The sequence below is a fragment of the Colius striatus genome, chromosome Z (genome assembly GCF_028858725.1).
Source record: "Colius striatus isolate bColStr4 chromosome Z, bColStr4.1.hap1, whole genome shotgun sequence".
In the NCBI taxonomy this organism is placed as follows: domain Eukaryota; kingdom Metazoa; phylum Chordata; class Aves; order Coliiformes; family Coliidae; genus Colius; species Colius striatus.
In genome coordinates, this window is record NC_084790.1 from 6766038 (window position 1) to 6781452 (window position 15415).

Sequence of the window (15415 nt, forward strand, 5' to 3'; positions counted from 1 at the left end):
CATGCTGCTTCATCAATTCCCACATGCTCATTGTCTGCAATGTTGCCTCTTCCCATCTCATATTAAGAGCCACGGAACTGCAAAGAGGCAGATGTGCCTCTCTCGAACAGTTTTCAGCTAAGGCCCTGTCCTCACCATTTCCTGGGACAGAGGGATGCCAGTTCCCAGCTTTGCATTTTAACTCCACATAAAGAGAAGGCATGACCAGACCTGAAACTTGTTTGCATGTCTCCGTCGATTTCGGTGTTACATATGCATTAGTCTTGTCTTTGAGTTCTTATTTTGCCCACCAGCAGGATCGAATGCCGATAAGCCACCTTCCTCTGCTCCTGAAACGTGGTGAGATGCCTCTCCTCCAGACTGGTGGGGGACCGAGCCCCGGACCAAGAGCCATCAGGGGCTTAACCAAGCTTAGGCTATTGGGTCCTTGTGCCCTTGTAGCCCTTTTTGGGGTCCCAGTCTCAGGATGAGCATATGCAGGGTCCAAGCTCCCTTGGCTGTGGCACAGCCCTGCAGACACCATGACTGCCAGAGTGTGCTGAGCCATACTAGAGCCAGACTAAGACTGGAGGGAATGGCTTTTTCTGCCCTGTGAAAATAAGATTTTTACTTTTTTTTTCTCAGTTTGTTTCCTGTTTAGAAAAGCACAAATCTGAGTAAAGTTCAACCACTGAAAGCAGTAAACAGGGTACAAACAGCCCAGAGCAGTGTGCACCTCTTGTTTTTAGACTGCTTTTTGTATCTGACCTCAGTAGCTAACATTTTACATAACAAAATCATTGCAAACTCAAAAATGAGACTTAAAAAAAAAAAAAAAGGTAAATCAAATGTTCTACTATCTTCAAAGCTTTTCTCAGAAGCTTTTGGAGTTAAAATTCAAGGTTTTCTGGGAAGCTGGTTGGGAGGAAAAGGACCTGGAGGGATGGGTTTTCAGCAGCTGAACATGAGCCAGCAGCGTGCCAAAGTGGCCAAGGCAGCCAATGTCATCCTGGCTTGTAGCAGCATTAGTAGGGCCAGCAGGATCAGGTCAGTGACTGTCTCCCAGAACTGGGCACTGGTGAGGCTGCACCTTGTGTACTGTGTTCAGGTTCCAGTCTTTCACTACAAGAGGCACATTGAATGCGTCCAGAGACGGGCAGCGGAGCTAGGGGAGGATCTGGAGCACAAGTCTGCTGACAACTGGTGGAGGGACCTAAAGGTGTTCAGCCTGGAGAAGGGAAGGTTGAGGGGAGACCTTCTTGCTCTCATCAGCTTCCTGACAGGAAGTTGTGGCTGGGGGCAGATTGATCCCTTCTTCTAAGAGATGAATGACAGGACAAGAGGAAACAGCCTCAAGTTTTGCCAGGGGAGATTTAGGTTGGAGATTAGGAACAACTTATTCATTGAGAGAGGTGTTAGAAACTGGCACAGGCTGCCCAGGGAGGTGGTGGAGATTCCATCCCTGGATGTGTAGATGAGGTACTGAGGGACATGGTTTAGTGGTGGCCATGGAAGTGCTGGGGTAATGATTGGACTTGATCCTAAAGGTCTTTTCCAAACAAAATGATTCTATGATTCCGTGATTTCTGTCTCAACAAAAAGGTTTCATTAAAAAAGGTCGTGGCTCACTCTGGCATAAAGGCAAACCCAATGGCCATGCTCTGCCACGTCTTTGTTGCTGTGACCTGGAGATGCCCCTACAGCTGCCCAGCACACTGTGCTCCTCAGCTGTGCAACTGGGCACGCTGGCTTGCCTGCCTGACCACACTTGCTTTGCTTTCCTCTTCTTTTTCCTTCCCTAATTTCATTTAATGAGCTGATGTTGCTGATGTTCAAACAAGAGAACTGTCTAGAGCCTACAGTGGCTTTCAGCAAGGGACCACAACAGCAACTGTACACAGACAACACCAGTGGAGTGGAGCAGTGCTGGCAGGGATGGCTGAGACATCCCAGCCAGGACTCTGTGCAGCACTCTGCACCTGTACTGGTCCTGTCATACAGGTGGGGCACCTGCCACAGCACCCTCAACCTGTCTGGGCAACCTAAGGAAGCTCTGTGCTTTCCTAGTGCTGCTGAGCACTGTTTTTCTGTGCTGATACAGCATCAGAGCATACTTTTGCAGCACATCTCTGTGCTTGAGCAAACACTGATGCTGGCAGTGGCTGACTGGCTGTGGATGGGATGTGAAGCACCAGCAATGGGTAATTGTCCTCCCTGGATTCAGTAGTGTTGGTTACTCAGAGTGCAGTGGGATGCTGTCTGTCTGCCATGCATCCATATGCATCCCCACGTTTCCCCATGCTTCCCCATGATCCTCTGCACATGCAGCGGGGTGTCTGAGACCCAGCCACAACATGTCTTACTGTGTCTGGGCCACCAGTGTGCCTTCTGGCTCCACACTGTCCTGGACCAAGAGAAAGCTTGTGAGGCACAAAGGTTTTGCTTACCAGGAGCCAGTGAAAGGTTAAATTATGCTGATGCTTCTTAGGACACAGCCAATTCTTGGCCACACAAGAGTGAGGGTAGAGGTAGGTTCTTGCAGAGACAGTGTCCACCTGGGATGATTTTTCTAGTCTCCACCTAGATGTCCCCTTCAATCCTTTGTGTGTATGTGTGTTAACTGAGGGTTCATACTTGAGAATTCCAGTCTTTGTGTGTTATGAGAGAAACACTCTCATAACTGTAGTAGACTTTGAAGATCAAGGTGAATGATGGTGCAGCTCTGCTCAAGCCTGCAGAAATATACCTTCTCATCCTAGCAACCCTAAAAAGTATGTGAAAAGCTGAATTGTTGGGTTGTTCATAAGGATGCAGCAACTCCATGGCTGCAAGGAAGAAGGGGTGGGAATGAACCAACAGTCAGAAGGCATTGTCCAGAAGAGACGAGGGTGAGGGCACAGGACTGTCTAGCTCCAGGACTCTTGCTTGGGAATTGCACAAAACCCAGACTAATATTTGTCTGTACTTCTTCCCTGTGTTTTGGCTTTTGTGTCCTTCCTTCCTTCCTTCCTTCCTTCCTTCCTTCCTTCCTTCCTTCCTTCCTTCCTTCTCCCTTTCTTCTTTTTCCTGCCCTGCATCTTTTTTGAAAGTGAAGTTGTGTCAATGGGAAGAGTAGTAGAGACACCTGCTAGGAAGGGCAGCTCTGGCCTCCCACAGACATCTGCTGCTACCTTGCAGATGAGGAGAAAAACAGACCCACATCTGCAACCCCTGTTTCAGCGCAGTGTGCTTAATCTGAATTTTATGGCTGTGATAGCAGACTACGGTGCTGCTGTCACAAGCCCTTGCAGCCCCAGTCACAGTGGACACTGTGCATTTCAATACCTCCTCCACTAATCTTTCCCCCACTGCTCCCATTCCCTGGCTGCTAATTTCACGCAGGCACTTAAACATGATGGATAATTGTGTTCTGCTTATCAATGTTTAATTTAAGGGCTGTTCCATCTGACCTGGATGCCCTCTGCAAGAGCTATGCCTCATTATTGATTTCATGGTCACACCTGTGACATTACCTGCTTTGTAGGAAGTAGACTTTGACATTCCTGTGAGGCTTTGGCAGCCAGAGCTAATTGTCAGAAGAATAATCGAGTCAGCAAAATCATTACAGGTGATCTGTGTGTTACCACTGTTTTATCTGCCTCTAATTAGGTGCAGGAGAGGTAACTCATCGCAGTAAGCATGCCGCACTAGGTTTGATGTCCACAAATAGAGCTAGATGAGCACAGGAGGGAGGTTATTCATTAACAGCGGCGTTGCGGCGTGTCGGGGTCCTGCACCGGCGGCAACTCCTTTCCTAGTGCAACGGGGTGAGATGTGACCCCATAGGCACTGGCGGGACGCAGAGTCCGAGCTGCCTTTGAGCAGGACTGAACACCAAGGCACATGCGCCGTGGCCTTGGACCCCAGTTAGTAACAACGGAAGAGCCATGCTGCTGTTGTGCTGAGTGTGGACCAGTGCTTGGTTTGTGATAAAATCCAATGTTTTTGTAAGACATGCTTGTGTCTGGTTTGGGGTGCTCTGCTGCCCTGTGACGCTGTCCTGGACACAGCCTGCGTGCCATACGTGTGTCTTGAGGCAGTGAGGGGCCAGGAGCCAGGTGATGGAGCTCGTCAGGTCCTTTTGCTGCTAACAGGGTTGTGTGTTTGGCCAAAATGTTTTATTTAGGATAATTAATTGGAACATCAGGGTTAGCAGTATCACAGTCTTAACTAGGCAAGGGAAGAGATGGGTTTGTCAGGAGAAAAATCAGTCCTGTTAACGTGTTTGAGTGAAATAGGATGGAAATTTGGAGTTGCTTCCCAGAGGTGAGGTGGCTCCCAGAACACTATCTCTGCCAATTACTTGTTTTTGTTGTCTCTGATGTTAAGTGAATGCATCCCTGGCTGTAAGGCACCACTCCCTTGCTCTGGGGTAGCCAGTGGCTGGCACGATGGGGAGGCTGCCGAGGGCCATCGATAGAAAGCGATGGGGGCTGGCTCCCTGTGTGCTGGCTCCCTGGTGCCCTAACACCAGAGCAGCACCAGTGCAGATCAATTCCTCTGCTACTGATGTCTATGAGCACTTGTGGGGGTGAGGCTTTGTGCCAGGGCCAAGCAGCCAGACCTCTGGGGCAAGCACTAGCTTCTCATTGCACTGTGAGAGCTCGGAGGCTGTGCGAGGTGGTTTCTAGACAGCATAGCCTTAAGCCAAGTTTGATCTATCCAACTTGGCTGCCTTTTGGAATGGGTTTGCCCATTCTGCTGGTGTGCTGCCGTAGTTGTGATGCAGCACCCCTGCATGAAGCCAGCATCAGGATTCTTTGCACGCAGGGGCTGTGGGCAAGGGGCTGCAGACTTGCAGACTGCATGGAACAGCACTGGAAGCACTTGCCCAGCTCCTGGTGTGATCCTGCAGGCAGGGCACAATGTGTCAGGGTGGCAGCATCTCTTAATCTTCACTGTGCTTAGCACAAACCTGCATTCTTAAGAACTGTTTTCTGGAAAGACAAGAAGAGTCAGATGAGGCAGCAGCCCACGCATGGAGCCATCGTGGGGCGGGCTCTGCTCTGTGCAAGTGGGCAGGTCTAGGTGCTTTGTGTAGGGGTGGAGAGGGTGTGAGTGTGTGAGAGGGACCCTAGGGAGATGGTGGTCTGTGCTGGTGGAGCTCTCCAGTGCTGATGTGATGTGGGGTACATGCTGCCTTAGGTGGCCATTCCAGGCAGACTGAGGCCTTGTGGTGAGTGAGAGTGAGCACACACAGGGGCTGTGGCACCGCCAGCCCTGCTTTCCCAACACCACAGACCTGTTGGTGTCTCTGGAGAGGTGGGATTAGCCCATTAACCCAATACACTGCCTAATCGTTGACCACGCTCCTGAGCTGATGGCAATTTCACGTCTGCTGCAAGCATGGAGCAATGAGTGTAGGCTCAGTTCCTCTCGGTGCAGCCTGCAGCATATCTCAGGGAAGGAAATCACCAGCCCCACTATTGCAGAGGACTGTTGTGAGGCAGCAGCAAAGGGGCTCTGTAAGCCCCCTCCCCACCACCTGAACCCCCTGCATTTTCTAATGTATCCTTTGCAGTAATTAATTACGTCTCCAGTGGGTTCATTTCTTTCATACTGTTACTGGCAATCAGTTAGATAAAGGGAAAAAACGTGCTGGTGCCCTGTGGTATTGAAAGTGAAGGGTTTTCACACTGTCAGGGTAATGAATTCTGCAAGGGTTTGAAGCACCTGAGCTTGGGGAAGTCCTCGTGTCATGTGTCTGGGAGTGACAACCCCCAGTGGTTAATTACTGCCATGGATGAGAGCTGAGCTGATAGCAAAATGAGATAATTTCATTAGTAGTTAAATTTGAAGTTAATTGGATTCACGTTTACACACAGTAGTATACAAAGACACACTTGGAAACGCTCCTTGCCGCCTTCTGATTTTTTAGTGGTTTTTTTTACAAAGGTAGATGAATGCTTCTAAACTGCTCCCTCGTGTTTTTCCACCAGAGTTTGGAGACATGAGAGTCCTTTGCTGCCACATGCTGCTGTTTGCCCCTGCCAGCCTCAGGCAGCTTGTCCTGCAGCAGGGCCTGATGGCAATGCACGGGCGCTGCTCAGTAGGTTAGCGCTGACCTCTCCTGTGGATGGTTGCCAAATCATTTATTTTATGGAAGAAAATTACTTATTTGTGCTGTTTGGGGTTTTTTTTTTGAGAAGGGATGATTTGCTTTCAGTGCGAGCGTGCTGCCAGCTTCTGGTGAACGGAGGGACGGACATTTATTGCCTATCTTGCGCTTGCAGAGCTGAGCACTTTGACACGTGGCTGCACCCCCAGGTCCCACGGTGCCAGTTGATATTGCTACTGTTCGACATCATCATATTCTGGGTTGTGGAGTAGTGCGGGATGAATTCTGGCAGGGATATGCCTAAGACTGGAAATGGTGTGTGAGTTTTCATCCCCGTAGCGAGTACATGGAGGTTGTGTACATGCAGGGGTGTCTGTAACAGAGGTGTCCGCTCTGCTGGCCCTGACACCAGCTGGGATGCTGGTGCTGCCTCATCCTGTGGGGTGCTGTCCAGCTGCATGGTCCTCAGCCCCAGCCTCTCTACGGACATATCTGGCTGGCACGGAACCAGGTCTTTTCGGTCAGATTAGCTCCCTCAGCCTGCAGGTGATGGCAACACAGCACGGGCAGGGAAGTGCACAGCAGGAGCTCTACCGTGCTGGTCCTGCATGAGGAACCCCAGAGCAGGTGTCATAGACAGCTCCCTAAGAGCAGTGGCTACTGCATGTGGGCTCAGAGGGGCTTTGCAGAGAATGGAGGCTTCAGGCTGAGTGCTTTTCTCAGAGCAGAACTAGGTGCCATGGCCCTTGCACTCTCAGTTCTGGTGCTGTGCAGAGGCACCATCTTGCAGACCAAGTGCTTTGGCTGCTTGGAGCCCTGGAGAAGCCCTAGATCCATGACGCAGACAGCTGTGAGCTTCTGTGGGGAGGTGTGGTACCTGTGCCCATGCCTGTGCCATTCCCTCATCATGCAGCTCCTTGCCATCACAAAGCTGTAGCACAGCTGGGTGGGAAAAGTGTTTGAAATGCCACCTTGCTTGCCATACTGCAGTACTTTTAATCCCTCAGACAAATGGCACCTTACTAAAGAAGGAGTTTTTTCTCCATTGGGGAGGTGGAAGGGCTGAAACTTGGAGAGGAAAGACAGCTTGACTGTGGCAGTACTTAAACTGAAAGGGAGCTCCCTATCACCGTCTCCAGGATGAGACTTGTCCAGTCATCTCAGCCTCAGGGCTATTCTGCTCTGCATTTTTTGTTTCCAAAAAGGAATTATTTGCCTGTAACTATGTGATACTTTGGAAAGGGTCTCATACTCATGTTTTTTTTGTTCAAACACCACTTCTGATGTTTTTACTGTTTTTATCCTATGTCCACCCACCAACTTCAAACCAGTCTCTGGCTTAGTTGTGGTCCTGGTGAATGGTGCACTTTGCTCTCTGGCTTGTAGAAATAGGATACTAGATGCTCTCCTGAGCCTTCAGAATAAGTTGACTCCATCTGAAGGCTCCAAATCCTCACCTTATGGCCTTGGAAGCCCGGGCTTGCAATTTCCCAGGTGCTGCTGAAGACAAAGTGAAGCTTCACTCTGCTGGTGTGATGGGAAGCAGGGTCAGAACCTAGCTGTGATGGGAGAAAGGACGTGCTTCCCATCCTGGGAAAGACACTGCCAATCCCACTGCACCCTGCTTAAGGAACATGGACCTATTCTACCCTCAGTAACACAAGCATGGTATATATGCTGTGTTTTGAGCATGACTTCCTTCTCACAGGTCATCTAGACCCTCGCCACTAAGACATTTCTCCTCTGGGGGCTAGATGTGTGGCGGGTCTGAGCTGCCTTGCTGGTGCCCCTCTTGGAGATGCTCTCCAGCAGAGTAGGGGAGCTCAGGGAGGTAGCCTGGTGTCTTCAGTGAGGGCTACCTTGCTCAGTGCCCTTGGCACCTAACTGTGCTGGATGTTGCAGTGGCTTTGGAGGAAGTGAAAAATGTTGTCATGTCTCAATATATTGCAATAAATTTTAAGGCAATGTGGGGTTTTTCTTAGCAGCTATTGGAAAGTGAGAAGTGGGAAACGGTCAGTGAAGTCAGGAGGCGGAGCTCACCCACTGACCTGGCACCTTTGGGAGATGAGGCATGTGTGGCTGTTCCATGATGGCACCATGCTGCTGATGAAGGGAAGGCAGTGGTGTCAGTTCTTGGGTCTGTGGAGGGCTCCTGCATGGTAGTACTGGTATGGATGTCAGCCTGTGATATGTTCTTCTGCATCAGGGATGGCTCTTAGTCAAGGGCCAGTACTCCCTGCCAGTGCTGGTGAACTTTGCTTCTATGAACACATTTAAGTAGATCACAGGTACTTTTGCCTTCCCTGGGCTGCAGAGGTGGCATAATCAGAGTTTAATTTTGTTCAGAAGAAAAGGAAACAGGGCAGTGATGAGGGGAGCTTTTTAATCTAAAAGAGCCATTTTCTGCCTGCATTCAATAATTAGAATTCATGATGCCCCTCCATAAGGGATCTGGCTTCCCCTTAGAACTGGAGAGCAAATTAATCAATCGTTTTGAACCTTAAATTCTTCCAGGATGTGGATGCACCATAAATATTCTGTAGGAAGGGCCTGAGAGGAACAGCACACAACCTGATTTGTGGATGCAAAGCGCTGAGGAAAGTGGGGCACATGCTGAGAGATCGCTGTACTGATGCCCACGTGCCAGGTGCTGCAGGAGTGTTTCGCAACAGACTCTTTGACCTGACAGGGGTGGTGGGGGAAGCTGCCTTTGTGGCCATGACCTGGGGGTGGTGAGCAGCAGTTTGAAGTAATTTGTGTTCCTGTCTCTCGCCTCATCAGATGAGCTCTCATTTCCTTGATAACGAAAAAAAGGAGACTTTGAAATTTTATTTTTAGATCAGATCAAAATGATACTGTGGCTCAAACTCTCTGACAGCTGAAAGAGTTAAAAAGTGGTTTTGGCTTATAGCAAAACATTTCCTTTCAATGTCTCCAAGCTGTAGAGAATTGAAAGAAAGCACTGCCATAAAATGAAATGCCTATGGAAAACATTTTGAAAACGAGGATTTCTGTGCATTTCTTCTTGTCATCAGAGCTAAAAAAAGTCTCATATTTTTTTGTGTTGCTCTGACACGCTGTGTTTTGAGAAAGAAACTTGCACTGACAGTGATTTTTGCCTGGCTGATGGGTTGGTTTGGGCCAACAACATTCCAGACCTGGTTGGAGCCTGAGCAGTCTCTGCTGTGCAGAGGTCAGAGGAGTAGGGCAAGGGTCAGGAGCATCCCGCAGCTCAGTCTTACCTGAAGAGCACACTCAGCTTTCCAGAAGATAGTGCCAGCACTGTGCTGCTGCCTCTGAGCCTATGGTTTGGGCAGATGGGCCAGCTCATGCTGGGAGGGGGTCCCTTGGCTCTTTGAGTTCTGGAAGATCACTTGTCAGGATGGTGCAGGTGCCAGCAGCAACACCCCTTGCCTGGGAGGATGACCAGACTGGTCCCTGGAGCAGAGTGGTGGCCTGAGCAGTGTGTCATGCTCGCCAGAATCATAGAATCATAGAATCATTGCAGTTGGAAAGACCTTTAAGATAATTGAGTCCAACCACTAACCTCACACTGCCAATCCCATCACTAACCCATGTCTCTCAGCACCTCAGCTATGCAAGTTTTGAATGTCTCCAGGGATGGGGACTCCACCACCTCACTGGGCGGCTTGTTCTGATGCTTGATAACCCTTTCAGTAAAAAAATTCTTCCTAATGTCCAATCTAAAACTCCCCTGGAACAGCCTGAACCCGTTTCCTCATGTCCTATTATTCATTACTGGAGAGAAGAGGTTGACCCCCACCTCCTTACAGCTTCCTTTCAGGCAGCTGTAGAGAATGAACATGTCTCCTCTCAGCCTCTTCTTCTCTAGGCTAAACATCCCCAGGTCCTTAAGATGCTCCTCATAATGCCTGTTCTCCAGATCTGAAAGCACTCCAGCACCTCAATGTCCTTCTTGTAGTGAGGGGCCCAGAACTGGACACAGCACTCACAATGTGGCCTCACCAGTGTCGAGTACAGGGGGACAAAAGGAAGAGACAGCAGTGCCTGTGCCCAGATGCAGAACCAGCTGTGGTGTCCCAGGGCAGGTGTTGCCAGGCACTTGAATGCTTTTTGAAGGTAACTTGTCCTAGGTCTATTCAAGGATGCTGTGGCACTCGCACTGGGTGCTGCACCTGGAAGGGAGGTGAAGAGAGAGGATCCCAGGCCCCTGGCCCAGGGACACCCCACTGCCTGCTTTCTGCCAGGTTATTTCCATGGAAGATCTGTAGGTACTTGAGCACAAAGATATGTTTTGGCGGTCTAAGTAAGGAGAACTACATCAGGCTGTGTCTGCAAATCTGACCCTTCCTCTGGCACCACAGCAAACTACATTTTAAACTATCTTCACATCTCATTATTTTGTGATGGTTCTTTTTGGCTTTTTTTAACTGGATTTAATGACAGATAAAAACTATGTCCTGCACTGCATTTAGATCTCTGCGAACTGTCAGCCTGTGCACTGTGATTTCTGCAGAGTTTTCTGGGGAAGTGTCATTAAAATCAGTGTTACTTCACATTTCGCTGTTTTTGACTTTACAAATCTGAGCTTTGGAGGAAGTTGGGAATAGGATGAGCAGCTGGGCAGTTCAGGTGAGTATGTACCTCTCCCTGCAGAGCTCTGCTCTTCCCCTTCCCATCTCTCACTTTGCTGGAGCTTTGTGGCAGCTGATAGAGAAAGCAAAACCGTGCCTCCCCTTCCTGCCAGGCTGGAAATCCTGCACTGGTCCTCACAGAGCACTGATGACAAATGCATGGCTGTGTTCTGAGCACTTGGGGAGATGTAAAACCATGTACACTCGTCGCAATGCTCACGTGGTGATTTGTTGGTTTGATTCCTCAGGTCGTGAGCTGGCAAGCACAACCCTCCCAGGATACCCTCCACACGTCCCCCCCGCTGGACAGGGCAGCTACTCCGCTCCAGCACTGACAGGGATGGTGCCTGGTGAGTCTTCAGATCAAGGGGGGTGGGGAGGGAAGTAACAAAAGGAAAGGAAAAAGACAGCATTTCAGTGTGGCACTCTGTGGATGCTCTGCGCTGCGCAAGCCCAAGGCAGAAGCCACAGTACTGAGGAGGAAGGGAAGGTGTGGGGCAGTTCTGAGTGAAGGAAGACCAGGCTTCCCAGTACAGGAGGGATTCCAACTGGTAGGCTACCAAAGCTAATCATTTGCACAGGCATGCTGAAAGTTTCTCCCCTCTCCTTTCTGAGGACCATAGGAATAGCTTCATTTTGGGCCATGCCAGGCTCTTCCACTTGACACAGGCTTTGCTCTAACTCTCCTGTTTTTGCCAAAGAGAGCGTGTCTCTCCCTGCTCTTCTGGTGGTGAGGTCACTGGCCCGTGGTGGCTGGACATGTCTTGACCTCAGCATTTCCCTGAGCAAAGCAGTGCCCATTCTGCTGACTCCAGGGGGATGCTGAGTAGTCCTCAGAACACTGTATTTCCATAATTTCTTTTCCCTTTTGGAGCCTGGCAGTGAGAAATGCCAGGTATGAGCCAGGTGGTGGCCAGTGCTTCCCTGCGCAGCCAGTGGCCAGAGCAGAATCTGCAGGTGCATCACATCGTGAGTGCACTGTGCTGTCACTGTGGCTGTGGGTCTGCATGCCACATGTGGTCAGATGGCAATGTCAAGATGCTGATGGGGAGCTGTGGTGGGGGCACAATGGTGGGAGCATCCAGCTGGACCCGCTCTGCCCTGAGTGCTGGAGGTCAGGTCCTGCTAGAAAGCTGCACATTTATTTCACAGAATCATAGAATCCCTGAATGGTTGGGGCTGGAAGGAACCTCCAGAACTCATCCAGCCCAACCCTGTGCTCAAGCAGGTTCCCCTCAATCAAGGCACACAGGAACGTGTCCAGTCTGGTTTGGAAACCTCCAGAGAAGGAGACTGCACACTCTCCCTGGGCAGCCTGTGCCAGTGCTCCTTCAGCTGAACAGTAAAGCATTTTTCCCTTGTGCTCCAGTTTGACTTCCCATGTTCCAGTTTGTGCCTGTTACCCCTTGTCCTGTCACTGGCCACTACCCTCATCCAGGTCGCTGATGAAGATGTTGAATGAGACTGACCACAGAACTGACCCCTGTGGAACTCCATTGGCCACAGGCCTCCAACGACTCTGCTCCATTGATCACAACCCTTTCTTTCAGCTTGAGAAAGCTGCTGAGATTTGTCCCCATGTTTTGCCGCCTTTGGTCTGGATGTGACAGGCACTGCTGGCTATGAGGGAAGGCTATGAGCTGAGGCCCAAATACGTATGTTAAACATCATGCCCCTAAGTATCATCCAATTTGAAAAGTGGTGATACTTTGGGGATTCTCTTTCTTTCCCCTATGGCTTTCCAAGCCCTTCAGGTCATTTGAGACAGCTTTTTGGAGTTAGCAAAGTTTGAGAGTTACTGAAGAAAATCCACTGAAGTGGAAATTCACCCCTAATCTGTCTCCAGGAGGTGGTGATTTAGTAAAAAACACCTATAATAGGAAAGTGGGAGTTGGTGTCAGCGATTTGATGTCTAGGCTCTTTTGGGGTCTTTCTCACTAGCATTGATTATGTTCTGTGGATTGAGTTCTACCAGATTGCTAAAGAGCTATAATCAGCCATTTTGTGTGAGTACTAGAGATAGAAAATGACTATGGAAGTTAGATCATTGGTTGTGTAGAAAACAATTTTTACCCATAAAATGTAACCCCAGAAAGAGCTGCTGAGAGAGTATGAGACACAGTTTAAGGGACTACCCAAAAGCAAGTCTTGCTTGAAAAGAGCATGAGGTTTGGTCCTGGTTTCACACCGTTTCTCATGGATGCACAGACATACAGACAGCATTACTGGCAGGTTTCTTCCATCCTCAGCCAGGCCTACCTGACTGCACTGGCACAGCTCTCTGCTCAGGTCAGGTGAAGGTCTGAACTTGTGTCAGCTGTTGACCGCAACCACAAGGTGTAACGATGCCTCAAAGTGTGGGTTGTGTCCAGGTATGGGGGGGGCAGACATTGTGCCCCAATGGTCCACTCCTCTTCTACTCAGTTCCTCCTGGCTGGTTCTTCACCGATGCCTTGAGCACCTCCTCACTCCAGGTGCATTCTCCTGCTGAGAGTGAACATCTGAAAGCCCAGTTGTGTTGGATGCATCGTTCCTGGCAACGGTGGAGGTTTCTGAGGCTTTTAGAAACTTTGTGGGAATCTACTGCCTTCCTTCAGAGTGCCTTTCACTGAAAATCCGTCTGTGAGACCCAGTCCCTCAGCTAAGGGGAATACTTGCTCTTCTTTCTGTTTTGGGGAGTTACCAGCTTTCCAGGAGCAGCTGCGAGGGTGGGATGGCAAAAGTACAGGACATGGGACTTGATGGTGCTCAGCCAGAGGAGCTGCAGTAAGGGTTTGGTGATGTAGAGACGGCTGATATGATTTTCCTGGGTAATAGATTTTATTTTTAACTACACATAGGCTTGTGTGACCCATTATATTGAATAACTGCACTGTTCCTCTCACTGGTTCCTTTAATAACAACCTTCTGCTCCAGCTAGTGTGAAGGTCAGCTGCAATTCCTGTAGGTTCTCCTTCTCATTTAAGTGAGAATTTGCTAACTAGCATCCAAAATAACTTCTCAATCCTTCTTTGACTCCTGTCCTTTGCAGAACTAGTTTCAGAGCTAGGGAAAGCACCACAGTACCCAGGGGCTGAGCGTGAAGCAGGTGACAGATGTGATGTGGTGCCATTGACACATCACCGCTTGCTCTGAGGTGGCCAAATGTCTCTGTGCCTGAGCAAGGGTATGTGTTTGTTGTACCAGGTCTCGGGGATTCACTTCACGACCTGCTGCTGCCTTGTTGTAGTTTTTTGAGCCTCTGCTAGAAATATGTTTCCTTGATAAGATTTTTAATTGTTAGCCACGAATTTCTGCTCATAATGAAGTAATTGTGTGAGTTAAGTGGCTAGAGACATGGCAGTAATGTACACATGATAAGACATAGGTGGTGTTTTGTTGCATGCTTGTTGCTGTTGCCATCGTGCGTGCTGCTGCAAGTAAACACGTCCCTCACCATGCTGCCGGTGTTTGTTCCATGTCTGCCAGGGGACTTGCATGTCCATGGGGCAGGGGACACCATGCAGCTCCCTGGCATTTTCAGACTGGAAGTGGGAGCTGTGTGGATTCAGCTGCTTGCTCTGTGCTTTTATCTCCCCCACTGTTCATCTGAACAGCAGAGGTTTCTCCCTTGCCAGCCCTGGCTCCTTCCCTGCCTTTCCCACAGGCACACCTGAACCTGTCTCCACTGCATCACCATGCCTGGCACAAACACCTGGTCCCCACTTTCAGATCTCTTCCCTTAGTTCCCTGCAAAAACAGGGACTTGCCTATCAATAGAGAATTTCTTTTTTTGTGTGGTTTGTGAATGTCTACCAAGGCCCAGAGAACAATTTCATAACATATTTTTCAAATAAGTAAAACACAACCAAACAAGTAAACACAGTGCTTTGATTTCAGTCCAGAGCTTTATGAACTGAGAGCTGGCATTGCTTGAGGCTCCTATAAACTCACTCCATCTGCAGGTCACTGGCCCAGGATGCTTCTCCCACCTTTTGGTGGCTGTCAACCCATAAAGGTGAGCAGAGAGCAGCTCTCCAAGAGCCACCACAGTTCCAACAGACCAGTTCTCTGACAGCACAGTATACATGAGAGATGCTGCAGTGTAGATAGATGATCAGATAGATGGGAAAATGACTGGCTGGGTAGTCAGGTTCTGAGCTGGTGGTTAATGCCATGCTCCGACTGGGTGCTGGCAACACACATGATACTGCAGAGTATGGCCAGGGGTCTGTCCTGGCTAGCACCTTCATCCACAACCAAGAAAGAGCTCACCTCATCACATTGTTAGATGATGCCAAACTGAGGAGTGCCATCAGTACGCTCCAGAGTGGGGCTGTCACATAGCAGCACCTGGGGAAGAAGCAGGAAATCCAACAATGGCAAACATAAAATCCAGCACCAGGGAAGGCAGCACTCTGCAACAAAACAATCTGAGGACTGGCTGGATGCTGGAGAGACTCTGGGAATACAGGCAGACTGTAAGCTGAACATCAGCCTGCAGAATACATTGACAGTGAAGATGACCAGCAGCATCCTGGTCATGGGCTGAAGGGAAGGGTTTATTCCCCTTACTTGGCATTTGTGAACTCACAATACAAATAGTGCAGTTTTGAGGCCCCCAACACACAGAGGCAATGGATACGAGTTGAAACAAGCAAGATGCAAACTGGGTATGAGGAAAATGTTTGAACTTTTCTTCATGAGGACAGTCCAGCAGTGGAAGAAATCGCTCAGAGAGGCT

The 15415-nt window shown here is 49.4% G+C and overlaps 1 protein-coding gene across 7 annotated transcripts in view; it reads left to right on the forward strand.

The window, feature by feature from the left end:
- The window catches only part of PAX5 (paired box 5), a 132096-nt gene that overhangs the window by 89512 nt on the left and 27169 nt on the right, over positions 1–15415 (forward strand). For 4 of the 7 annotated variants that reach the window (XM_062017998.1, XM_062017999.1, XM_062018004.1 and 1 more), the window contains one exon: positions 10941–11042. The exons of the other annotated variants lie outside the window; for them this stretch is intronic. In XM_062017998.1, the coding sequence (XP_061873982.1) occupies positions 10941–11042 (102 nt within the window). The remainder of the gene's footprint in view (positions 1–10940; positions 11043–15415) is intronic. 7 annotated transcript variants of the gene reach the window in all.